General features: G+C 39.3%; 1 protein-coding gene across 2 annotated transcripts; it reads right to left on the bottom strand.

Moving 5' to 3' along the window:
* Positions 1-3,916: 3,916 nt before the first annotated feature.
* LOC130102444 (membrane-spanning 4-domains subfamily A member 4A-like) lies at positions 3,917-27,592 on the bottom strand. 2 transcript variants are annotated; one of them, XM_056268473.1, is made up of 6 exons: positions 27,443-27,592; positions 26,704-26,823; positions 26,565-26,621; positions 25,236-25,382; positions 4,418-4,554; positions 3,917-4,041 (listed from the first exon to the last, which is right to left on the bottom strand). In XM_056268473.1, exons 1-6 carry the CDS (start codon positions 27,590-27,592, stop codon positions 4,023-4,025), a joined length of 630 nt encoding a protein of 209 aa, XP_056124448.1. In that variant the 3' UTR covers positions 3,917-4,022. The 2 variants fall into 2 exon arrangements, with proteins under 2 accessions (XP_056124448.1, XP_056124447.1); XM_056268472.1 differs by lacking the exons at positions 25,236-25,382; positions 26,565-26,621; positions 26,704-26,823; positions 27,443-27,592 and adding exons at positions 5,372-5,533; positions 13,574-13,630; positions 13,717-13,836; positions 15,509-15,673.
* Between the last annotated feature and the right edge of the window lie 17 nt (positions 27,593-27,609).

Below are 27,609 nucleotides of genomic sequence, written 5' to 3'. Positions count from 1 at the left end.
CAGTCTATATTATGTTGTATTTCCACCTTTTCCCTGACGAACGTTTCAGATTACCGGTGGCACTTCCGGTTTGGGGAATTTCCACACAAAAAGACTGAAACAAATGATTTCAGATCATAAGGCTGAGCTACAAATAACCATTATCCAAATATTAAAAGCGCTTTGCATCATATTCCTCCTGATTATTATTTTTTTCATTTGTATTCTGCTGTTACATATGAAAAAAAGACAACATATTTGCATTTGTGTTCTGCTCTCCCGATTTAATTATCCCATGAATAATTAACGGGAATGCACTGAGAATCTCTCGTTTTTCTCCATAAATCCTTACGCCTGTGTCCAGGTTTTCCACACGGATGCTGTAAAATGTACTTGTCTCCCCGTTTAACTTCTAATCTCTATTAGTGTTTACTGGAAAGCTTTTAAAGATGAATACAATATTTACTGTCTGTCAAAATGATGGAAATATCATCACTCAATCTTCCCGTGAATGAACATTTTTGATTAGGCAACTTTTGTTACATAATACAGACTTATGATATTTAACACATCAGTAATATTTGTGTGGAAATAATCAAGCTTTTGGGCTTATTCGTTGTCTGTTGTAGTCATTTATGAATGCTTTTGCACTTTTAAATTTCCCTTTAATGTACAAAGGTTGAATGGCGAGTAGTGGACCTTTTGCTGATTGTTTTAGTTACTCCCATAGTTCCCAGAAAGCCTCATGAGGCGAAGGATATAGATTTAGGCTTATATAGACTGTATTTGTTGATCCGGTGTGTGTTAATACTCGGGAGGTGGCGCCCTCATATGGCATGGTGGAACATCTATGTCCTTATTATACAATTATATTGCATTAATCTCATTCGAGTATTAATGATTTGTGTGGTAAACCCCATCCAAGGAAATATCCTCCAATATTAATCTCTCATATATTGTATAATTGGGTAACCCCACCTTTACTGAAACAATTTTGTAAGGAAAATATTTCCGTATATGACAGTTTGGTTGTTGTTAATTGAATTAAAACACTGTCAAAAAAAGTGTAAATCAAAACCATAATGCGTAATTCTAAAAACTCTGAAAATAAAAAGAGTTTAATCATGATTGTATGATCAAAACAGATACAGGCAGGACATTTGCTTTGTTTTCTTTGTGTAAACTATAGGAGCCGTAAAGTTTGGAGTCGTACTAAAAAGAAGAGTTTTACCATTTCTGAGCTATTGATAAACGCATTTATAAAATAAATAAAATGGAAAATATATATATTCTCTTTTTAGTAGTTTTTTTTTTTTTTTTTTGCCAAGACATGTTTCTGTTGACAGTTCATATTGCTTTATTAGACTTTTTTTGTGCCGACGGCCCTCGGTTGGTTAACCAAAATTGGTTAAAACTCTGAGAGACAAATATTTTTCTGATCTCATCGACACAAATTGTGGACATCCGAGGGTTTTATTGATTAACCAAGGCTGCGTTTATTTGATCCAAAATACAGCAAAAACAGTGATATAAAATAAAAATAAAAAAGATTTTTTAAAAATATTTTCTATTTAAACATATTTTAAAATGCTATTTATTCCTGTGATCAAAGCTGAATTTTTAGCATCATTACTCCAGTCTTCAGTGTCACATGATCCTTCAGAAATCACTCTAATATGATGATCTGATGATCAAGAAACAGTTATGATTGTTTTGAAGACAGTTTTCAGGATTCTTTGCTGAACTACATCTATCTGAAATAGAAAGATTTTGTAAGATTATAAATGTCTTCTTTACTGTCACTTTTGATCAATATAAGGCTCGTTGAATAAAACTATTAATTTCTTTAAAAACAACAACAGCAACAAAAAACTAAACTTACTGAGCCCAAACTTGTGAACGGTAGTGAATAATGTTACAGTAGATTTCTATTTCAGATAAATGCTGTTCTTTTGAACTTTCTATTCATCAAAGAATTCTGAAAAAAAAATGTACACAACTGTTCTCAACATTCATAATGATCAGACATGTTTCTTGAGCATCAAATGAGTATATTAGAGTGATTTCTGACGGATCGTGTGTAACTACACTATCCAGGACTAGTTGAAGAAGAGCTTCCTCGCCTGTGTGGCGTCTCAAACGCGCAGGAAAGTGAATGAATCTGATGATGGAACTTTTTCAGGCATTGTTGGGGGCGTTTACCATATCGCCTCAACACATTATCTTATTAATTGTGTGTGTGTGATCACATTAACGATAATTAGCTGAGCCGGGAGATTCTGTACATCTCTTTAGTTCCATACAGATTACACTGCAGAAGAATATCTGTTTTAAATGTGAATTGTTTTATTTTAAAAAAAGTAGACATTTCAAGCTTTCTTTGGAAATATGTTTCATGTTTGTGTGATAAATATTCGCTGAGTTTCAGGTCATTATTCAGACGTCTTTCAGAAAGTTTCTCACGGAGACAGCGACAGCTGAAAGCTCACCCTGTTTTCTTTATTTTACAAAAACACAAGGATTTGTTGTTATTGTGAGTGTACACAACTGTAGATCCTTTATAGTTCATAATGATGTATATTGACTAGGGCTGTCACTTTATGTTCGAAAATCGATTGCGCAATCGATCCGACCAACCAACACAAGTTTCGAAAACGAAAATAGGGAATCGATTTTAACTGCCTTTTTTTAACCAAAAATATGTTTTAGGTGGACAGATCAATACAGCACACAGAACATGTAGGATGCTGGAAAATAACAATGTCTTTTCTGTTCACCAAATGCTTTTTAATATTCGCTATTACTTCAATGCAAGTGAACGAGTGCGCCGTTATTTGTTGCATAGTGACGTGTATGTGTGTGTGTGTGTTCAAGTAAGCCAGAAATGCGCAGATTCTGCAATACGCTGTATTTAATATATCATGAGGATCACGAGTTGCGTATTTGCGCTAAATCCGCACAGATTTGGCTAACACGAACTTCCCCAGCAAAGTGAGTAAACACAGAAACGCCAGATTGGCTCGTGATTCGACAGCGTTTCCCGCCAAAGTTTATTCTTACCCGCATTTGGCGAGTCGGAGGGTGTTAATCTCAATCCCTGAATGTTGGGCTCCTGTTTGTCATTGTGCTGAAACTTCACGCCAATAAATCATCAGGAATATTGCTCTCAAGCGCCTCTTTACGCTCGTCCTAATGCCTGTTAGGTGTCCGTGGATTTGCCTGTATTTGGTGTTGAAAATGGAAACGTCTTTAGATGCAAAATCGATTTTACAATCGATTCAATGAACACTTATGTCTCAAAAATCCACAAAAGTGACAGCCCTAATATTGACTAATATTTATGGCCAAAAATGACAGAGTATTTTAAGTTGTTTACGCTGTCATGAGAAAAACATCCAGCAGAACGCCGGCGCATTCTTCGGGCTCAGACGGTTAATGACTACAATAGTGATTTATGACTAGAACTGACATCATAAGTTGAAAACGATGATCAAAAATGTACATATACACACAAACTGACAACCGGCCGCAACTTTTAGATGACATCTTTATTTTTCCAGCTCAACTGTCACAGAATGGAAAGCACAGGATTGTGGGATATCAAAGGCAGTGAAGGATACATCTATGCTGCCTTAAATCCATCAGATGAAGGAATCTCAGGAGACAAGTGAAACTAAGACTGCGTTCGACATGCCTTGATGCCTTCTAGACCTCCTCTGAAGGCAGCGTTTGTCAGTTTTCGGACGCAGCCGGGACTGGTGTTGCCCATCAAGGTCCTGCAGAGTTTTGCTCCAACCCTGATCAAACTCGTCCCGATCGAGTTTCTGGAAGACCTGAATACCTCCATTAGCTCGTTCAGATGTGTTTGACCAGGGTTAAAAACAAAGCTCAGCAAGTTAATTTTACAATCATTATAAAATATGCACAAATATTCTTTTTCTGTTCAATTCCCGTAACACTAGAGGGAAAAAAACTAGCTTGAGTCATTGGAAGCAATAATATGAGAGATTCATTCCTTGCAACCTTTGGACGGTTGGATCTCCTCACTGTGACTCAGTATCCCTGGTAAGTAACAGACAAGATATGTTAGTACACAAGAGATCCACACACCAATGACTGTATTATTGGCTATACTGTGATAAAAAAAAACAAAGAGAAAAGCCCAGTGTCAGCTACTTCAATGGTCTAGTAGTAGGAACAAGGCTGGAGTTTACAGTGAAGCATGTTATGATTGAATTATAGTTTTTATATTGTTTTGATAAAATATTAATTAGGAGTAAATTGTTTATTTGCTATTAAACATAACTACATCTCAACAATAGAAGACTAAAGATAGTTTAGACTATTGTAGTTCCAGACCACTGAGATTAAATGCAGTACAAGGCAACATGTTTATGGTTATTATATATTCTGCTAGCTTAACCACTTCATCATTTACCCAGTGAGTGCCACATGAACCACTGTAGAGTCGTAGTTGCTGGAGGCTTTGCAGGCGAACGCTGAGATACAGATGGAGATGATGAACTGGAGGACGGAGAACACCAGCAATATCCCAAGGATCCCCAGATCATATCTCTAAAAAAAATAAAAAAATATATATATATAATACATAGCACTCGGGTACAAGTCCTGAAAAACATGAATCACAACCATCCATAAAAGAGCTCAAACACTTGTAAAAGCTAAAATGGCATGGTTGCTTTAGCACATGCTTTTTTATCTCACGTTTGATTTGTTAATTCTATCGGTTAGGTTTAGGGCTGGGTTTAATGTAGTTGGTACTTTATTTTTAAACTTTTAGCACCACTCTCTAGACATGTCATTTTGGGTCACTTACAGGACATTTTACTTTTAAAGTGAAAAAGAAGCTGGATACTGCCATCAAGATGATATCTTTCATGGGAAGCAAGACAATGCCAGGCCTCATTCTGCACGTGATGAAACAGTGTTTTCTAGACACTGCACCATAGATGTGCTTGACCACCGCCTGCAGTCCAGATCTGCCTCTTATTAAAACGTACGGCCCATCGTGAAGAGGAGAATCAGACTTACAACCACAGACTGTTGAGCGGCGGTCTGGTTTCAGGCGAGATTGGGTAAAAACTCCACTTGCAAAACTTCAAGAACTAGTATCCTCAATTCCCAAACGATTAAAACGTGTAATTAAAAGGACATTGCAAATATATACCTAATAATGCCTCTGTTTTCTGGAGTGTGTTGCTGCCATCAAAATCAAAATGTGTTTACAAGTTGGTCATTGAAAACTTTTCTTTTACTTTTGTCACTTAAGGGTTCAAGATAATTAACAAAATCACAGATTCTTGATTTTATTGTGTTTTACAAGATGTCCCATCTTTTCTTGATTTGGGGTTGTAAACTATACATTTAGTACCTCAAACTTTAAACACATAGTGTCTTCAGTTCGACCGTAGGTTTTGGGACAGCTTTGATACTTGCTGGTCCCTGAGCCGAGTCCTATCTCCATGGATATGAGAAGAATGGCGAGCCCTGCCGTTACGGCACTGAGAACATTCATGGCAAGAGAGGAATTCATCTACAGTATACAGGAAGAAAAGATGAACATTGAAAGAATAATAATGGCATACACTTGTAAAACGTCCTCAGTTCAGTTTTTAAATTGTCTTGATCTGGTGATAAAAGGATGAATGTTTTATTGAACTAAGAAAACTTAGAATAATGTCTAGAGAAGCATAAACCACACAGTTTGCACTCTTTGAATTTCGATTGGTACACTCTGAGTATAAAGCTCAAAAAGCATCGGTGCATCTGTCCAACAATAACAGGATGTGCTAGTTACAGACACAGAGGTAAAAGAGTTTACCATGGACATAATTGTGGTAGCCTTTTATTCTGTTTATGCAAATCCACCAATGGAGTACAATGAGTCTAAAGGCTTCACATCTCTAAGAATGAGGACTTTTTCTGATCCCATTGTATGCATGCACAAACATATGAAAACCCATTCTCACTTCTAAGTCATAAAAAATGTAAGCATAGTCAAGCTACCTGCGAGTAACGATTAAAGGAGAACTCCGGCGCAAAATGAACCTTTGGTCTAATTACACATTGTTACCTAGTCAACCGTTATCTGAGATTTGTTTTCATGATTATCGAATGTAAATAGTTTTATCTCTACAAACAGTTTAGCCTATAAAGCTAGTATAACGCTAGTATATTGGGCATAGATCAATGACAAATAAAAATCGCTTTTTAAGAAGATATTTTAAACATACAGTCAACTTCGCGTATACAGGCTGAAGCCATCTTTGAAATACAGCCTTTACCAGTCGATCTACGAACGCCGATCCAAGCCTGCTGTTCGCGCTCACCTTATCACAACTTATAGCTCGTTCACATCTCACCAGCGCACTTGGATCGGCGTTCGTAGATCGACTGGTAAAGGCTGTATTTCAAAGATGGCTTCTGTCTGTATACGCGAAGTTGACTGTATGTTTAAAATATCTTCTTATTAAACTGTCTGGACACTGACAAAGTTCTCAATGCTTCGGTTTGAAGGTAGGGACCCTCATTATGCTGCCGTGTTAGTGTGGGGCTATTTTCAGCCTTGTTAGTGGTATTAACAAGCGATTTTTATTTGTCATTGATCTATGCCCAATATACTAGCGTTATACTAGCTTTATAGGCTAAACTGTTTTTAGAGATAAAACTATTTACATTCGATAATCATGAAAACAAATGTCAGATAACGGTTGACTAGGTAACAATGTGTAATTAGACCAAAGGTTCATTTTGCGCCGGAGTTCTCCTTTAACCCTCTATGTGATATTATATTTTGTGATAGTTTGTCACAACAGAATGCATTAAAAAAATCCATTTGAGTCACCCGAGTCAATGTGAGTATGTGATATCAACTTCAAATTTTGAACACAACATATGGCTTTGATTTTAGAGTAATTTTAGAGTAAAAAATATTTTCTAAAATACATATTTTAAATAAAAGAAAAAAATAGTTTAATTTGCAGTAAATTTAAACATCCATAACTTTTTCATACTTTCATTTTTTTATATTTAATCTGCTGATGTCTTCTTTAAGATAAGACTTAGGTCTTAGATCCAAAGCATTCTTGAATTACAACCATTTACATTTGGATAGTCTTTTTTCACGTCCATTCTCAAAAAGGGGGGTGACATTAAGGGGTATACATTTCCATAGAGATATGACACATAATTTATCATTATAATATTATTTATTTTGCATTTTTAGACAGGGTCCTGTACAGACATGTTTGAAATCATTTCCCAGAACTCAGCATGATACTAGGAAAAGGGCTTCATTTTAAAAGAACCAAACCCAGTTCACTTAAAGTGAACCAGAAAGGGAACCAGCTGAAAGGGACCTCAGTCCTTTTGGTGTTCACAATATAGTGGACTCAATAGAGAACCTGGTACTTTTTTTTGGTCCTCTTGAGCACTGAAGTGATCTCAGACCTTGTTCACAGCACAACCTCAAAAGAACTCAGACAAGCACAAGTGCTTGCACCCAAAATGTCATCCTGGTCATCATAGATGGAGCAGGAATCCTTAATTTCCTTAATGGTGCTCATGTACTTGCCATAGTTTTTTTTTTACGTTTTTTTTTTTTACTTTTACGTGGCATTGTAGCACTGTTCTGTTATAGCCTCTTTTAGGGGTGGGCAATATGGCAAAAATATCATATAAAAAATAAATTCAGTAAAATCATGATTTTATCATGATTCTTTTCATGTTTTTGTTTTTGACTATGTTGCAAATGACAGAGCAGTACAGGCAAACAAATTTCCCTATTTTAAAAATTTAGCCTTACAAGGTAACAAAATACTAATATAATTATAATTATAAAATATAATTTCATTATTTTATTTTTGTTATTAAAAATAAGAAGAAAGATGCCCATTACAAATACACAACATAATATACAAATTGAATAAACATGCAGTGCTTCATTTTTTTCAGCCACAGTAGGTGTAGGCCTATTGAATAAACAAATGTAAAAAAAAAAAAAAAAAACACCACATAGACTTCACTGTGTAAATTATACTCTTATTTAAGCTACTAAAGTTTTTCAGTAAAGAGCAGTGAGTTATTTACTCTTTTGTTGTTTTATTAACATTAAGGACTAGCAGCAGCCTGTTTATAATATTAGATTGCTGTCACTTTAAGAGCTCATGCAGCACGGATACAGACACACATCCGATTTTTTCCCAACTGTCTACCTCGTATGTAAATGACAGTTTTTAGTTCAGTTTTAGTTAATTTAGTTTAGTACTCACGCGCAGCAGGCTTTTAGTGAGCGCGCTGCGGGTGTACGCGCTCAGAACAGCACGTGAATGAAATGTTTAACTCTTCTGACGTCGTCATACTCAGATTCTAGTCAGAATGTGAGTCTGATACTGCTTCATTGGGCTGTGATTATGGGGCGTGTTTCAACCGAACCAGGAAAGAAAATGTCTCTGCACTCAATTGGATAGACCTACAACTAATCAGGGGTGTGTTTCCCGAAAGCATCGTTAGCCAACTATGGTCGCAAGGTCTGTAGTTATCAGCAGTTCAACGAGTCGGTGTTTCCCGAAACCATCGTTCCAACGAACATTCGCAACCAGCATCGCAGAGTTGTGTGTTTGCGCGACAGATCTTGACCTGTGGTTAGAAGCAGAGTTTCTTGTTTGCATGACATGTGAACTTAATAAATCTTTATCTTGAGCAAAATAAGCAAGCTGACATTTAGTACAACCTGTGTCTTTTATTTAGAATAAATACAACTGTCATTTACATCTTTGAGTTTGTCAAGAGATTTAAAGCACCGTTTTTGAAGAGTGCGCTACTATGTAAGAACGAGCTCTGATTAAATCTTGAAATAAAGCGAAATAACTGAGAAAAATTTGAAATATTCCTCAGATGCCATGTCTGTAATTTATATCAAAACATCTAGCATTAATTCGATGTCAAACAGTTTCATTAAAATAAGTTATTACTCCACCACGTGCGTGAAGTTATAAACCAATGTGGTTGAACGACCACTTTGCGACAATACGGTTTCGGGAAACAGTCGTGACTAGCTAGTTGATTTCTTCAACGATGCATTGTACTATGTTAGTGAAGCATCGGGTTACGTCGTTGTACGAGAAACGCACCCTTGAGCAATGGAGTAAGTGACGAATGTTGAATCCCGTAGGAAGGACGGCAAAAACATCTTTCCGATTGACAAATGCCTTGATCGCGGTTCTCTGTTCCTCTTTTAAAATGAATGCGCTGTCTACATCTTCTAACAGACAAGATGGCTGAATCTACACATCTCAGTCCTCCTGTGGCAGCCACCTTTGTTGTAAACAAATTCAACCCAAGCGCTCTTTGGTGACGTGGATGATTACGTTACTGTTGATCATCTGTCCATCATCGTATAAAGCCCCCCCTGACACTTTGAGTGGTCCGAACAGCAAAGTTGCTCCACAACGGATCAAGTCCAGACCGAACTTCCTGACCTCACATGTTGGGGCCATCCACAAAAGTGGTTTACACTTTCAGTCAGGTGAAAGCTTAGATGCAGCAGGCCTCACACAAATGATAATAGATTGCCTTGAAAAACAGGCCTGGACTACAGAAATATAAATGTGGGGCAAGGCTATGTCGGTGCATCTGTCATGAGCAGAAAGCATTCTGGTGTGTATGCATTGATTAAAAACAGTGCAAGATTCTCATTGTGTGCAGTTCAGAAGGAGCTGTATCCTGAGTAGCAGCCCAGGGAATTACAGAGATTCACGGATGTAAGGTGGGCATGCAGATACATGGCTTGCCGTAATCTGAGGGAAAGGCTTCCAGCAGTCCTGAAAGTGCAATGGGATATAACACTTGAAAATGGTGGTGATGGATCAGTGGAGGCAAGGGGCAATCTTTATCAGATAGAAATACATTTCACAGGGCTTTTGGTTACCTTCTGTAAAGTGCTTGCTTGGTGATGCCAAATGTCTCTCTGACATGCTCCAATCAAGCTCTCTTGACCTAGCAAGGGCTATGGTCATAGTAGGTGGCTTTACAAACACATTACAGAACTAGAGAAGTGAAGGTTTCTTTGGATAACTACTAGTTGGGGGGCCTTAAGCACATAAATAGGTGATTTCGCGCAAATTCATCTAAAAGCGCCAAATTTGGCACAGATGTAGCACAGGTCATACCGAAATGTTTTAGCTAGGGCGCCGGAGCCAGCGACCCTCGGAGCCAAGATGGAGGCCAAATCCAATATGGCCGCTGCCCGAAAAGGGTTCCGGCTATAACTTTTGAACCACATGAGTTACAAATACAAACTTGATATGTTTTTCAGCTTAATTGATCATGGGAAACACATAGGAATGTTTATATTTATGACCCAGTATATCTGGACCCCTTGATCCTCCAATTCCAATATGGCCGCTGTCCAAAAAAGCAATTTGGGCTGTAGTATGGGGCCTTACACCCCATTGTTTGCACAAATTCATCTACAAGCACCAAATTTGGCACAGATGTAGCTGAGGGCATACTGAAATGATTTAGCCAGGGCGCCCGAGCCAATGGTCCCTGAGACCAAGATGGCGGCCAAATCCAATATGGCCGCTGCCTGAAAGGGATTCGGCTATAGCTTTTGAGCCAGATGAGATACAAATACAAACTTGATGTCTATTTTACCTTTTTTGACCGGAACCCTTTTCAGGCAGCGGCCATATTGGATTTGGCCACCATCTTGGCCCCGAGGGTCGCTGTCTCCGGCGCCCTAGCTAAATCATTTCAGTATGATGTGAGCTACATCTGTGCCAAATTTGGCGCTTTTAGATGAATTTGCGCGAAAATGTGCTTAAGGCCCCCAACTACTCTTTGGATAACTACGGAAAGAGATTGTAGAGTTTGTACACTACAAAATAAGTGTACACAAAGTGTGTAAAATACAATCTAAAACAAGCTTAAGATTTTGTGGCTCATTGATGAGGAGCACTGTAAGACAGAAAAATAGTGACCAAAGTGATGGTGAGAGCTTCCAAAGAGCTATATTTGATCAGGGACTTGACAGTCACACAGCTGAACTGCAGAGGCATTTTTCAAAGAAGAATTGTGAGATAATTCAAGGGGTCCAGTCTCTCAACCCAAAGAGCACAACATTCTTGAATGAGGAATCTCTGTTTGTCTTTTCTCAGATATTTGAGTCAGATTTAGAGGACCTGAAACATGAGGTTTATCAAACTTAGCGGCTTCTTGATAGGAGAGAGAAAAGTGGAAGTGACACAGTCTACTCTCCTTGACTTTGTTGTGTTTCTAGAACCTTATAAAGAGGTCTTCCATGAGGTATTTCGAATTAGAAAGATTTCTCTTGTTACACCAGTCAGCACTGCTTCTTGCGAGACACCTTTGTCAGGTGCTGGGAGTCTTGGGACCATGGACAAGTGTGAGTGTAGAGTACCCTCCCCTGCTGTGGGGTTTTAAAGTAGGGTCCTCCACTCCATGTTGGAGCTCAAACGGCCCTGGGGAACCTAACAAGTATAGGTTAAATTGCCTTTAAGCAGCTCTTCTTGTTATCAGGCACCTTTGTCAGGTACTAGGAGTCATGATACTGTGGACAGGTCTGGGCTGTCCTTCTGGGCTGAGTCTAGGGTAGAGCCCTCCCCTACTGTCTGAATTTTAAAGCAGGGTCCTGTTGGAGCCTAAACTGATCTCTTAGAACCTGGCAAGTAGAGATTAATTTGCCTTCTGGCAGCTCTTCCTGTTATCATAAAGAAAGGGAGTACAAAGAAGGCAGGAAGGTTGCAAAAGGCCAGGACTTTCCTTGTCACAGGGCATATGAGCTTGGGTAATGGTCTAGGGGAATATTACCACTTGACAGTCTATGGGCCCTATTTTAACGATCTGAAACGCAAGTATCAAGCGCAAAGTGCAAGTAACTTTGTGGGCGTATCCCGGGCGCTGTTGCTATTATACTGGCGGGATAAATGACTCTTGCACCTGACGCAAATCTAAAAAGGGTTGGTCTGAAGTAGCTTCATTATTCATAGGTGTGGTTTGGGCGTAACGTGAAATAAACCAATCAGAGCGTCATCTCACATTCCCTTTAAGACCAGGGGCACTTCTTTCATGGCGGATTGTTATTATAACGGCGGATTTGCCAGGAGCGGTTCACAGCCGAGGAGACCGACGTTCTCGTCAGGGCCGTAAAAGACAGAGAAGTGACGTTGTATGGGGATGGAGAAACCCACCCAAATTAGCTTCGGTTAAACAGGCGTATAATAATTTGGGAAAATGTGTAAGCTAGATTTATGCCTATTTTTTTCACATCTTCATAGACACAACAATGATTTCCCTCATGTGGTAATATTTTTCCTTGTAATAATGTATGATTTGCAAAAATGAAAACTGCTGCATCTGTTTAGATTAGAGAATCAAAGTGTATGCGCGTTGTTCACACGCTACATAATGGCCAAGCATGCGCCCATAAAATTGCATATGACTAATGCGCAACGCGCCACTGACTTTAGACTAAGTTTTTCCTGGTCAGTGGCGGAATTGTTTTCTCAAACTGCAAAATAGCACCAGGCAACGTTTGCGCCGGAACACGCCTCCTCTTTGCGCTGAACCGCCCCCCGCGTGCGCAAGTTCATTCCCTAATTTACTGACGTGCGTCTGTGGAGGGAAAAGTCCGCTTTGCGCGGGTGCAAAATAGGAATAATACATGCGTCGGTGTACAAAGTCAATTGCGCTGGGTGCAAGATAGGGCCCTATGACTCTTAGGATGGGCCCTGTATGATTGACGCTTCTGACTCTGGCTAAACAAGTCCGTAGAGTTTTTAATGCTATGCCCATTGTGGTAGTGCATTCCCTTGGCGGAGTGGCTATTTGTTCACCATAGCGTTGATCCAAGACGCAGTTTTGAGTTCTACTTCGAAAGGCAATGTCTCTAATTACTAATGTAACCATGGTTCCCTGAGAAGTGGAACGAGACACTGCATCTCATTGCCATCCTTTGGGCTTGCCTGCATGTCTCCTTCAGGCAAAAAAAAAAGTTGATGACGTCTATTGCAGGCGTCCTCTTATACACATGGGAGCTCTGGTAGTGACATCATGTTGGCCAATGAAATTGTCACATTGATGGCGTTCCCCATAGCGCTGATCCAAGACGCAGTGTCTCATTCCCCTTCTCAGGGAACCATGGTTACATTCGTAACCTGAGACATTCTCTAGCCCAAAGTTATGATCCAAAATGCAAATTGCTTTGTTATACCTCTACCTCGTGTCAGACGAGTGTGTGTTTGTGCGCCTGAGTAACGGTGGGCCAACTTTAACCCTAAAATTCAGTACAAACACAATAGGGTTCCAGCATCTTTGGTGGATTAACCCTTACATATATTAGTAAATGTCATCAAACCTTACATTTCTTTAAAATGCATTTTGTCAAGTCAAGTACAATTCAACAGATATCCTGTGGTCTAAGAATAGGGAGCGGTAAACACTGCATAATTTAAATGCATTGTCCGCTCCGCTTCGTACCAAACAACACCCGTTAGCTTTTCTAAAATCACTGTAAATCACAACTTTTTGAGGCTGGGTATTATGTACGTACCACACACGGATTAGGTTTATTCTGCGCAGCAACAGATAGAGCTCCAGCACTGATGTTCTGAGAAAGAAACAAAGGACATTTCAGAGTTCATTCTGGAAATTAAAATGAGAGAGAATAAAGCAAGAACATTAAATAAAACTTACAACAAGGGATCCCCAGTAGGTTATGCCACTAAACAAAGAAACAGCAGGGAAATTGTAGACATCGGTGGTGCGCACAATACCAAATAAGAAAACCATCACTCCAGTCATTATCTGGACAGTCTAGAGAGGGCAGATATGGGTCAAGTGTTTATATTTTTCCATTTTATATTTTTGTCATGTTATATCTGTCATGTTTGGACACACACATAAACAGAGAGAGAGAGAGAGAGAGAGAGAGAGAGAGAGAGAGAGAGAGAGAGAGAGAGAGAGAGAGAGAGAGAGAGAGAGAGAGAAGCTATTAATGCTGTTCAGAGAGCATCAGGTGTATTAGTCACATTAAGACCTACTGCATGGATCTAATATCCTACTGGTTTTCACTCAACTGTTTACATTTACTTAAGAACCAATTGCATTTACATAAATACTCCACACGATGGGCATTTTAACCCCTTAAGTTGCACCATAGCCATTACATATTTAAAACAGTAATATCCTATACTAAATCTAAACTAATAATGACAAACTATATATCATTTGAAAGCTTACAATCTGTAGTTTTCATATTTGGTGATTGATTTTCCAAAATAAATTACAGAAGAGCCGTAATCTATCATTTTGCAACAGTAATATTTTCATACTCCTAAAGCGAGTTAAGACCTTTATTTTGAAATAGTGATGAACATGAAAATCATGAAAGAATGGTAGAAACCTCAGTTTGTTTTCATGCCAATAGTTAAAAAGATAACATCCATTACATTTTTTTTTAGAAAAAAAGGTCTGAAAATGTCTTAAATATAATGAAAAAAATGATAGATTCACAATTTGTGATGTGGCAGCGAGCTATAACGCACATGTGTGTTGTTTCTATGTGATTATTGAGGTTGAATTCATATCAAAATATGCCAAACTTGCCTTACTACTTTTGAATAGGATGCCTAATATATAAATATATAAAAAATTGTGGAAATAATGCTTCAGATCACTCAAAACACATATGGAAATGGGGGTGCCCTTATATGGGCAGTAATAGAGTCTGGTTGTGACCTAGAGGAAGCGTTTGGTAGTGCGCCCAAACAAAATCTTACTGAAAGTTCATTTTTTGAGATATCAACCTAAAATTTGAAACACAACTTGTTCAGAGTTTTGGCTTTGATTTTCTTGCAGTTTTAGAGTCCACCAGGTTTTGAAAAAATATATTTTATATAAAATATGAATAATAAACTTTTTACATTTTACAATTTCATAAACTCAAACTTCTATAACATTTTTTTCTGTTTCACTTTCTTAATTTATTTAACTTCTACAAAAATATGCCAAATGTCTTCTTAAAAACAAGACCTATCTGTCATCTATATTCCAAAGCATTCTTGAATTACAATCATTTAAGTTTGGATTGTGCATTTTCATGTTTATTCAAAAAAGGGGCGCGACACTTAACATAATTGTGTGTTTATGTGACCGTTCAAGTATAATAAGACATGAAAGAGAACTGAATTTGGGATTGCATACTGTCTGAGAGAGGCATCTTTCTGTGTGTGTGCTTCAGGTGTGTCAGTCAGCGTAAACACCACTCTTGAGTTCTTTATGCATGGCTTATTGAGCTTAACTCTTTTTAATATCATGTACTCTTTTTCATGTTTCTTTATCTCTCTAATGTGTCAATAGCTTTAAGTAGTACTGTGGTACGCTGATATATTTACATACCACAATATAAATGAAGATATGTATAACACATTATATTTTCACGACAATATATCGTCATACTGTCCAAATTCATTATTAAAAGCATTACCCCCAGTGCCTTTAGTTGTGCTTTGAGAAATGTGTGATACGCTCCTCTGTTCTCCTGTCCATCATCACACACCTGTGGATTTACTTGGATGACGACCGTTGCTTTGTCCGTCGAGATGACCTTGCTGGTTTCCATTCTAGGCAAAGTTTTGGATTTCCCCTGTAACAAGTTTGCACATTTTATGAGTTGTTTTATGTGAGCAATGTGTTATTACAATGTCAGTAATAGGGGTGAGCGGGGCACAACCTAATGAGGGGGCTAGATATAAACACACGTGGTTTAAAAGTTTCCACATATGCCAGCATGACAAATCGTACAAAATTTACTAGTTGCCATATCAACACTATACAGAGAAAAAATTGTGCCAAAACTCAAAAGTCTTTCAAAGATATGAATGTACATTTATTTAACCATAGCAAAAGTAAATTTAATTTAATAATAAATAAATAATGCATTTAATTAATTTAATAAAAAAAAGTTGCCATCTCTGTTTTTTGTTTATTTAAATATAGACACTTCTGATATTATTTTAATATCTGATCTGTTATTTAAGAGTTGAGAAAGGTCTTTAATGGTGATCTAACCAGCAGAAGAGGTTTAAATCCCAGTTACGCAGTTGTGACACGTTCTAACACTACGCTACAATTACAACTATGATGTTAGCAATACAATTCACATGATCAACTTTTATGAATTCTATTGAGAAACCATGAGAACGAAGTGAATAAAGACAGATAATCAATGTTTAGAAATTATTAATTATTATTATTATGTTTTAAACTTTGTGTTTTGCAGTGTTTTAGTTGTGAAATTCTAAACTGTATTATTTTGAATTATTAAAAATTCCAATCATTTATTATCTTTGAAAAAGTTCATCATTGCTTTTTATTGACAACATATATAGTTGGTCAGATAACATTTTAAGCTGTAATATAGTCATTTTACAATGTGCCCCACCTATGGGGCATGTTGTCACATTTCACTTCCATTCTTTTGGGTTAAATAAAGAAAAAAGTATGCACTGCATTAATGAAGAAGAAAAAAACATACTAATCGTGTCATGATCCTGGTATCCTTCTCCTTTACTCTATCTCCCTCTGCTGGTCATATTTGTTATTGCATCCTCGTACACACACGCATTCACACTCATTATCTCATTCATCGCCAGCCGTTTCTAATTATCCCATCTATTTTTCCGACCTCCTCAGCTTCCTCCGCCACTGCCGAGACCGAGCCCATGCAACTGGGAGGGGTGCGTATCTCCGCTGCTGAGCGCCAACGCCGCATCTTGGCCGGGCTATGTATGTACTGTGGATCTGCCTCTCATCTAGTCGCCACCTGCCCGGTAAAAGCCAGGGCTCACCAGTAGAGAGAGAGTTACTGGTGAGCGCTTCAACCCTAGACCCTCCGCCACGCACTTGCACTACTTTTCCGGCCCGTCTCCGTTGTCCAGGAGTTTCTGTCTCATGTTTGGTCCTTATCGACTCGGGCGCCGAAGGCAATTTCATTGATGAGACCTGGGCTCGAGAGCAGGGGATCCCCCTCACTATTCAGAAGGAATCCTCTCCTGTCCACGCAATCGATGGTAGTATTCTCTCCACTGCCCCGGTGAGTCTCACCGTCTCAGGCAATCATCAAGAGACAATTTCTTTTCTAGTTCTGCATTCTCCATATAATCACGTTGTTTTAGGCCATCCCTGGTTAGTTGAACATAATCCTCAGATTAATTGGTCTAATGGTTCCATTCTTTCTTGGAGTTTGTCGTGTCATGTTAAGTGTTTGTTGTCAGCTGTTCCTCCTGTCTCTTCTGTTTCTGTTTTTCAGGAGGAGCCAGGTGATTTGTCAGGGGTCCCGGAGGAGTACCATGATCTTCGAGCGGTCTCCAGGGCCACTTCTCTCCCTCCTCATCGGCCGTATGACTGTGGCATCGACCTCCTTCCTGGCACTACTCCCCCTCGCGGGAGACTTTATTCTCTCTCTGTCCCAGAACGCGAGGCTCTCGAGAAGTATCTGTCCGACTCGCTTGACGCAGGTACTATTGTTCCTTCCTCCTCCCCTGCCAGTGCGGGTTTTTTCTTCGTTAAGAAGAAAGATGGTTCATTACGTCCCTGTATAGATTATCGAGGTTTAAATGACATCACGGTCAAGAATCGGTATCCCTTGCCGCTCATGTCATCTGCCTTCGAGATCTTGCAGGGGGCCAAGGTCTTTACTAAATTGGATCTTCGTAATGCATACCATCTGATCCGCATCAGGGAAGGGGACGAGTGGAAGACGGCGTTTAACACCCCCTTAGGGCACTTTGAATGCCGGGTTCTTCCTTTCGATTTGGTCAACGCTCCTGCCGTGTTCCAGGCGTTGATTAATGACGTTCTCAGAGACATGTTAAACATTTTCGTTTTTGTCTATCTTGACGATATTTTGATTTTCCAAGTGCACACTAAACACGTTCGTCAGGTTCTCCAACGTCTCCTCGAGAATCGACTGTTCGTTAAGGCCGAGAAATGTGAGTTTCACGCGCAGTTTATTCCTTTTCTTGGATCCGTGGTTTCTGCTGACGGCATTAGTATGGACATTTCCAAGGTGCGTGCCATCACAGAATGGCCAGTCCCCGACTCGCGCGTCGCCCTGCAGCGCTTTCTAGGTTTCGCAAATTTTTATCGTCGGTTTATCCGCAACTTTAGCCAGATTGCCGCGCCTCTCTCTGCCCTTACGTCATCCAGGGTCTGATTTTCCTGGGCGGAGGATGCGCAAGCTGCTTTTGATCGTCTTAAATCTTTTTTTTCGTCCGCTCCTATTTTACGAACTCCCGACGTCTCCAGACAATTCATAGTTGAAGTCGACGCATCGGAGGTGGGCGTGGGAGCTGTCCTCTCCCAACGCTCACTCTCTGATGGCAAGATTCACCCCTGCGCTTATTTCTCGCACCGTCTTTCACCCGCCGAACGAAATCATGACGTGGGCAATCGTGAATTATTGGCCATTCGTTTGGCTCTCGGTGAGTGGCGTCACTGGCTTGAAGGTACCGCTGTTCCATTCATTGTCTGGACGGACCATAGAAATTTAGAGTACATTCACTCTGCTGAGAGACTTTGCGCTCGTCAGGCCCGTTGGGTACTTTTCTTTACGCGCTTTAATTTCTCTATCTCATACCGTCCCGGCTCTAAGAACCTCAAACCGGATGCTCTCTCGCGACAGTTTTCTTCCTCCTAGGCTGTTCCCAGTAAGGAGGAGATCCTTCCTCAGGGCATGGTGGTGGGTGCAGCTGTCTGGGGAATAGAATGTTTGGTTAAACGCGCTCTTACCCACGCCGTTACTCCTCGTCTTTGTCCCAAGGGTCTTTTATTTGTTCCGCCTTCTGCTCGTCGAGCTGTCCTCCAGTGGGGGCACTCGTCCAAACTCTTCGCCCATCCCGGCGTCCGGGGCACCGTCGCCGCCATTCGTCAGAGGTTTTGGTGGCCCTCGTATGAGCGCGACGTTCGTCGTTTCATTGCCTCGTGTACAGTCTGCGCTCAGACTAAGTCTCGTAATTACCCTCCAGCCGGTCTGCTACGTCCTCTCCCGTTGCCTTTTCGCCCGTGGTCGCACATCGCTATGGATTTTATCACTGGTCTCCCTCCTTCTGAGGGTAACACCTTGATACTTACTGTTGTTGACCGTTTTTTCTAAAACCACTCGTTTCGTTCCGTTACCTAAACTCCCGTCTGCAAAGGAGACGGGCCAAATTGTCGTCGACAGGATTTTTAAGATCCATGGTCTCCCCACGGATGTTGTTTCCGACAGGGGTCCCCAATTTGCTTCCTTGTTTTGGAAGGAATTTTGTCGTTTGATTGGTGCGTCGGCGAGTCTCTCCTCCGGTTTCCACCCTCAAACCAATGGCCAGGCCGAACAAGCAAACCAGACTATCGGTCGTATTCTCCGCAGCCTCACGTTGCGTAACCCTGCCTCCTGGTCAGAACAGCTTCCCTGGGCTGAGTAATTCCGCGCCGTCCTCCGCTACATGGTTATCCCCGTTTCAGTGTTGTCTTGGTTACCAGCCTCCGCTATTCTCCTCACAAGACTACGACTCTAAATTACTATCTGTCCAAGCCTTTATTCAGCGTGCTAAACGCACTTGGAGGGGGGTTAGATCTGCTCTTTGCAAGTCCCGTTCCCTTACCTGACGGTTTGCTAATAGGCGTCGAGTCAAGAGCCCTCTTTATTCTGTGGGTCAGAGGGTTTGGCTGTCCACTACTAATCTTCCTCTCCAATCCCCTTCGCGTAAGCTGGCACCAAAATTTGTCGGCCCGTTCTGTGTTCTTGAAATTCTTAGTCCTGTATCTGTCAAGCTTAAGTTGTCCGCTAACCTTCGGCCTGTGTCCTGTATAAAGCCCGCTATTCGCGCCCCTCCTCGTCCTGTCACTTCTCCTGTCAGAGTTGAGGGCGCTCCCATCTATAGTGTTCTCAAGATTCTTGACGTCCGCCCTCGAGGTCGTGGCCATCAGTATCTGGTGGATTGGGAGGGTTACGGTCCTGAGGAGAGAAGTTGGATTCCATCCCGGGACGTCCTGGACCGCTCGCTGATCGATGACTTCTACCGGTCCCGCCAGTCTTCCTCCTCATCTGCGCCAAGGGGGGGGGGGGGGGGGGGGGGGGGGGTACTGTCATGATCCTGGTATCCTTCTCCTTTACTCTATCTCCCTCTGCTGGTCATATTTGTTATTGCATCCTCGTACACACACGCATTCACACTCATTACCCTAACCCACCCTAACCCTAACCCAAATCGTGTTAAATTAATGTGGGAAAAAATAAATACCCTGAACCCAAATGGATTTTTTACAAACTGAGAAAGTCAAAAAGCCCTGCTCTCCCTAGATGTAAAAGAATAATGTGTATTATTTCTTGGTTACCTGGACCCAAAAAATGTTAAACTAAAAAAAAGTTAGTTTAGTTTTAAGTTGTCTTTAATCTTTAAAAATCCGTGTGGAGCACCTTGACCATGGATAGATGCGCTTTGATGGACTTCCAAAAAAATATACCCATTGACTCCCATTATTTAGCTTGGAAGAGCCAGAAAAAAATGTAATAGCAACTCTGGGCTAATTTTCATTTTTGGGCGAACTTTCCCTTTAATGTTTAAATCTACTATCATCAAACTATAATTTGATACAATGCACTTATTGAGTACATATATATTTTACATTGCGTTACTTTGCCCTAAAGAAGACCACTTGATGGTCGAAACATGTTGGCTCGTGTACTTTTACATATTAAATAAAGGCTTTTTAACTTTATCCTTCTCCTCATTTAAAACTTGACTGAGTGCCTGGGACCTGCTTTTCGTTTCTTTGGATATTTTCCCTACCCCAAGAGCAACTATCACGGACTTCATAACTTTACCTGAGCGCCTGGTTGAATCTTTTACAGTTCATATGTTTTACATTGTTGTAATATTTTAAAAAACTGCATTTAATCTGAGCTGTAAATAATTTCTGTAATTACATCTACAATTATACTGTTGACCTTTCTCTTATCCCTTAAACCTATAACCTGTCCATAAGCTTACCTGTATCCCAGCTTAATAACGGCAAAAGTGTTTTGCAATACAACACGAACACAATCATCAATCAAAGTGCATTGTACTTTACCTGACCATTTTAAATGCAGTAGTAGTTAAAAACGCATAATATACAGTGGAACCCCAAAGAATAACAATGATGAGCAACAACATGCACTAAAACTAGTGTGAAGGATCACAAAAGACAAAAGAGGATGGTTATTTTTAATTGATGTCAAAGTGTGTAAAAAAAAAAGAAAAATCATAAATGTTAATTGATACTTGAAATATTTTACCTGAAATGAAATGAGTTGTTGATGTGGACGTCTGCTGCTCTTATGGCGTATCTAGTGTGTGTGAACAGCGAGGAGCCGCTGAGGAGGAGCTTGCTGCATATGAACTAGCTTTACTTTATTATGTTGATGCCTTTCCTCCTGAAATTTAAAGGGCTTTACATATAGATCAAAATTAAAGGTTGCATAAATTATAGCCATTTGTTGAGATTAAACAAAATCTGTGCTTAAAAGCGCCAGCTGTCTGTGTTCAAAACACACAATACTCCTATTGTATCTTTGATATTATAGTATCCCCTATGAGTGATGAGTGTAACACAAATGAGAGGGACACTGGAGAACTGAGGCATTACTAAACATATATATTTATTTCTTATTAGGTTAGGATGAACTGATAAACATTTCTACATTACACCCACATAATTATTATAATTTCCCAGAGCAATTTAGATTGCATTCAACCATAGAAATGTAATAGTGAATCATATAGATGTCTTGTTTTGAACAAGTGTAGAAAACTATAGTGGTATGCCCTAGTTTCACAATGAGGTGAAAGGTTGTGGTTGCTTTATTTCCTTTCCATTCTGCTAACTGTAACGTTGATCTTGTTAACTGAACTGTGGGAAGTGCTGTGTTTGATCAGACTGCAGTAATGTACACAGCAAAATCCCCAGTGTTAAATTAACACTGAGAGTGTGGATTATATAAACTCTGAGCAGAGTTTTAAATGAACACTGAAGTATTGTTAAAGTTAATGAGATAATTAAGTGATTAATTGAGTGATGATTGAGCATTATTGAAGACACCTGATGTTAACAAGCAGAATCACTGAAGGAGAAAAAAAAGGAATTTTTAAATAACCATTATGGTGATTAGTGTTTGATTTAGTTTGGCTCTTGACCCTTAAATTAACACAGTCTCATCCCAAGAAGTCATATAACTGACGTCTTGGGACGTCTTTTGACCATACGTCAATATCCGCCTTTTTAGGGTACCCTTAAACGTCGGTTTATGACGATCCTGGGACGTCATACAACTGACGCTTTACCTTTAACGTCAGTTAGGTGACGGGGTAGGTTTAGGGGTAGGTTTAGGTCTGGGGTAGAGTTAGGATCCGATAACGTCATCTAACCGACGTTTAAGGGTACCCTAAAAAGGCGGATATTGACGTATGGTCAAAAGACGTCCCAAGACGGCAGTTATATGACTTCTTGGGATGAGACTGCGCTGCTTAAATCAATAACTTTAGATTTTGTTTGGCTGCTGTACCTGAGTTATAACGATGAACAAATAGAAAAGGTGATCTGATGGTGTTGGTTGTGTTTTAACATAATCGTTGTTAGACCTGAATCACTCATTGAGAGCATAATTTCTGAGTTAGGTTTACTTCATGGATTATAGCAGCAACAACAACTTCTAAATAACATCTTATGTAGGCACACACAGACATCAAGAATTAGCGTATGAATCTCAGCTATGTGTCGGAAAAAAAAAGTTTTTTATATAAGCAAAACTTTTAAGAAATGATTTGGATTACATTGTTAAAGTTAAAAACATTATGTTGTACAAGGACAGTGCTGCTATAATTAATAAAGTAAACCTAACTGAGAAATTGAGCTTCATATGAGTTCAGTGATTCAGGTCAAATGATTGTGAAATAATGATTATGTTATACCAACACCATCAGATCACCTTGTCTATTTGTTCATCTGGCTGTTATAACTCATGTACAGCAGCCAAACAATATCTAAAGTAAACGATTTTTAACACAGTGTTCTTCAACCCTGCTCCTGAAGGACCCCCAACACTGCACATTTTCTTTGTCTCCCTACCCGTGTGATAATGAGCTGATGAGTTGAATCAGGTGTGTTTGATTAGGGAGACAAAGAAAATGTGCAGCGTTGGGGGTTCTTCAGGAGCAGGGTTGAAGAACTCTGATTTAACGGTCAAGAGCCAAACTAAAACACTAATCACCATAATGGTGACTTAAAAATTCCAGTTTTCTCATTCAGTGATTCTGCTTGTTAACATCAGGTGTCTTCAATAATGCTCAATCATCACTCAATTATTCACTTAATTATCTCATTAACTGTAACACTGCTTCAGTGTTCATTTAACACTCTGCTCAAAGTTTATATAATTCACACTCTCAGTGTTAATTTAACACTGGGGATTTTGCTGTGTAATACTTGTACAATCTAGAAGTTTTAGGTTGCCCCTTAATGAGCATAGATAATAGCATATAGGTCAAATATTTCCTGCTTTCTATAGTTATGTTTGTCACAACAAGCTACCAATTACCGTTGAATTAGTTCAGTGAAATACTGGCACTAGATACAGGTGTTTTGCAGAGACTGAGACTGGACACAGAAGATGAATTTTCTTTTCATGCATAGGGACAACTTCTTGTTCATTGAACCTGGGTTTAACTTGGTTAGACAGTTAAAACACCAGACACACAAAAATGTCATTGTTTCAGGAGACATTTGACGTATAGACATTATTTGATGATCTTTCAATTCTAAATTCTCTTTTTTTTCCAGTTGAGTTCCTGCAACAGTTGAAACCCTTGCTTATGTAACGACCACCCGTCGTCCCAATGACACAATCCAACGGGTGGGCGAAGGTATAATATGTGTAGGTCTTTTCAGCGCTTCTGTGAAGTTCACTTAATTGAGTAGAATTTAGTTTTAATCTGCTGGACCGGGGGGGGGGGGGGGGGGGGGGGGGGGTTTGCATAGATGGGTGAGGAGAGAAGTCTGGGCAAGCCGATGTCTTTGAGGTCTTCTCTCCAGATTACTGAGTTGTATTGTTTTATTGGAGGGGTTTGATCTCATCTTCTGAAAACCAGTCTTACACTTGAGATTGTAATTTCTGCAACCTTGGTTGGATCTCCTCACTGTGACACAGTATCCCAGGGAAGTAACAGACAAAATATGTTACAAATATTCACACTTAATATCAGTTTTAATTTTACCAATGAGATCCACACGCCACACAGACTGAGTGCTGTGATAATAACGGTCACATCGTGTCCAGCAAGGGCAAGGATCTGCAGCTTCTTGCTTTATTAAACAAAACAAAATCAGTAATCCAGCAGATAATAATAAATATGACCGCTTCACACTACAGACAATAAAGTACATAGAGGTCAATGAAACTGAGGGCTTAAATACACTCAAGATAACGAGAACTAAATAAGACACTGTAGTAACCACTGTTTCTCGACAAGGGAACAGGAATTAAGAAAATCAGGAAAACTAAAAGTCCATGGAAATTAAACATTAAATTAACGAAGTGAAAACCCTACTCTAACCCACTTCAACAATCTAGCAATAGAAAAAAGGATGTAGTTTACAATGAAGCATGATTTGAAAGCATTACCCAGTGAGTGCCACATGAACCACTGTAGAGTCGTAGTTGCTGGAGGCTTTGCAGGCGAACGCTGAGATACAGACGGAGATGATGAACTGGAGAACGGAGAACACCAGCAATATCCAATTGACCCCCAGATCATATCTCTACAAAATATTCAACATGATCATATGAAAGATGTTTCACAAATAATATCCCATCAATTATATTGACTGAATTTATATACGTATAGCCTATATAACTACATAACTATATATATAAGAAGGCATGTAACATGTAAGCGCACAAGCTGCATGGACTAATTTGTCATTTTTATAATACTTTTATGATGTCATTTTGAAGCATAACATTTCCAGTGGCTAGTCATTGTAATTACATTTGAAAAACATTGACCAGCACAATCTTTATTAGTAAAAATTATTTTCAATTAGTGAATGATATAATTGTCATTTTTTTTAGATGTCATCATGTCATCATTCAGATAACATTAATATAGTATTGCAGACTGTTCATTTAATACCTTAAAATATAAGCAGATGCGAGGAGACCTTTCATAGAAGTTGTTGCAAATTTCATCAGAAAACAATCCTATTTCTATTGACACCAGAAGAATGGCGAGTCCTGCGGTTACGGCACTGATCGCGTTCATTATTAGAGAAGCTTTCACCTGCAGAAGAAGAGCTGACATGTGAAGGGGGAATAGTGATGGTGTACACTTATAACATGTCCTGAAATAACCTTTTTAGGTAACACTTTATTTTAAGGTGCTTGTAAAAAGCAGTAATTAACAGTTAATAAGACACTTATAAGACCTTATAAGATGCATATAAAATGCATATAAGCATTAACTACGGTAACACTTTACTTGAAGGGGTGTGCATAAGACTAACATGACACCTTCATAATCATGACATGACACATGTTATGAATATGAAGGAAGTTTTATGCATGTTTGTGACAACTGTCATTAAGTGTCATTCGCTCAATTATGACATTTTTAATGCAAATATGACATTGTTTGAGATGTCTTTGTTATGACATAAACCAATACATCATAACCTGTCAGTGTCTTTGTCATGACAACTTGACATAAACCAATACATTGGTTACAATACAATACATTACACCAATACAGTGTCTTTGTCATGACACCTTGACATAAACCAATACATCATAACCTGTCAGTGTCTTTGTCATGACAACTTGACATTACTAAGACAACACAACCTGTCATAAACATGACATAGCAGATTAATTATCAGACTTAAGAAACCACTTAGCTTTATTGGTTAACATTACATTAAACTGTCAGGTGGTTGGTTTTGACATTGGCTGTCATGAAGCCATTATAACTGTTTAATGACAAATTAAATTTGTACCACTGTAGTTGAGGTCACGAAAAATATTCATGACACAGTTATCATGGCCTTATGACAGCCAATGTCAAAACCAGCCACATGACAGTTTAACTTAATTTAATGTCAAGTTGTCATGACAAAGACACTGACAGGTTATGATGTATTGGTTTATGTCAAGGTGTCATAACAAAGACATCTTAAACAATGTCATATTTGCATTCAAAATGTCATTATTGAGCGAAAGACACTTAATGACAGTTGTCATAAACATGCATAAACCCTACTTCATATTCATGACATATGTCATGTCATGGTTATGAAGGTGTCATGTCAGTCTTATGTACACCCCTTCAAGTAAAGTGTTACCGTAGTTAATGCTTATATGCATCTTATAAGGTTTTATAAGTGTCTTATTAACTGTTAATTACTGCTTATTACAAGCACCTTAAAATAAAGTGTTACCCAGATTTCAGCACAGTATATGTACATACCACACAGAGATTAGGTTTATTCTGCACAGCAACAGACAGAGATCCCGCACTGATGTACTGAGAGACAAACAGGACATTTCAGTTTATTCTGGAAATTAAAATCAGAGGCAATAAAGCAAAACCAATAAATGAAACTTACAATGAAAGATCCCCAGTAAGTTATGCCACTAAAGACAGTAAGAGCTTGGTAATAATCGATGTTGGTGGTGCGCACAACACCAAATAAGAAAACCATCACTCCAGTCATGATCTGGACAGTCTAGAGAGGGCAGATATGGGTCAGGTGTTTATATTTTTGCAAGATGGCATATCCTTCATGTTTTGGCGCGCACACACACACACACACACACACACACACACACACACACACACACACACACACACACACACACACACACACACACACACACACACACACACACCAACGCATTCTCATCCCAAAGCGTAATATTTTGACTCTTTTGCCAAAGCGTCTATATCCAACGCATATGGCACCCTTTAGCGTCAATATAACACGCTTCGGTTTTGGGTAGGTTTAGGTCTGGGGTAGTGTTAGGGTTAGACCACTAGGAGGCGCCATATATCTGCGTCTCATATGACGCTAAAGGGTGCCATGTGCGTGGGATATAGACGCTTTGGCAAAAGAGTCAGTATATTACGCCTTGGGATGAGAACGGGCTCCACACACACACACAAAATAAGCTATATTAATGTTTTATGGATTACAGTCTAAAGGCAATCAGACAAACACACATCTATTAACTTGAGGACATATGACAACAGCTTTTTATTTTTTGTTCATTTTATCACAGAAGAAAATGAGATACTAAAAATATTCCAAAAATCATACATAATTATAATTCATCATTAAATTTTACCCCCAGTGCCTTTGGTTGTGCTTTGAGAAATTCAGTGAGAGCCGTATTGTGATACGCATCTCTGTTCTCCTGTCCATCATCACACACCTGTGCATTTACTTGGATGACGACCGTTGCTTTCTCCGTCGAGATGACCTTGCTGGTTTCCATTCTAGGCAAAGTTTTCT

This window comes from Rhinichthys klamathensis, unplaced genomic scaffold (assembly GCF_029890125.1).
Source record: "Rhinichthys klamathensis goyatoka isolate OS25496 unplaced genomic scaffold, OSU_Roscu_1.1 h1tg000272l_1, whole genome shotgun sequence".
NCBI lineage: Eukaryota > Metazoa > Chordata > Actinopteri > Cypriniformes > Leuciscidae > Rhinichthys > Rhinichthys klamathensis.
The sequence above is the reverse complement of the archived record's forward strand: the minus strand, read 5'-3'. Positions and strand labels throughout refer to the sequence as shown.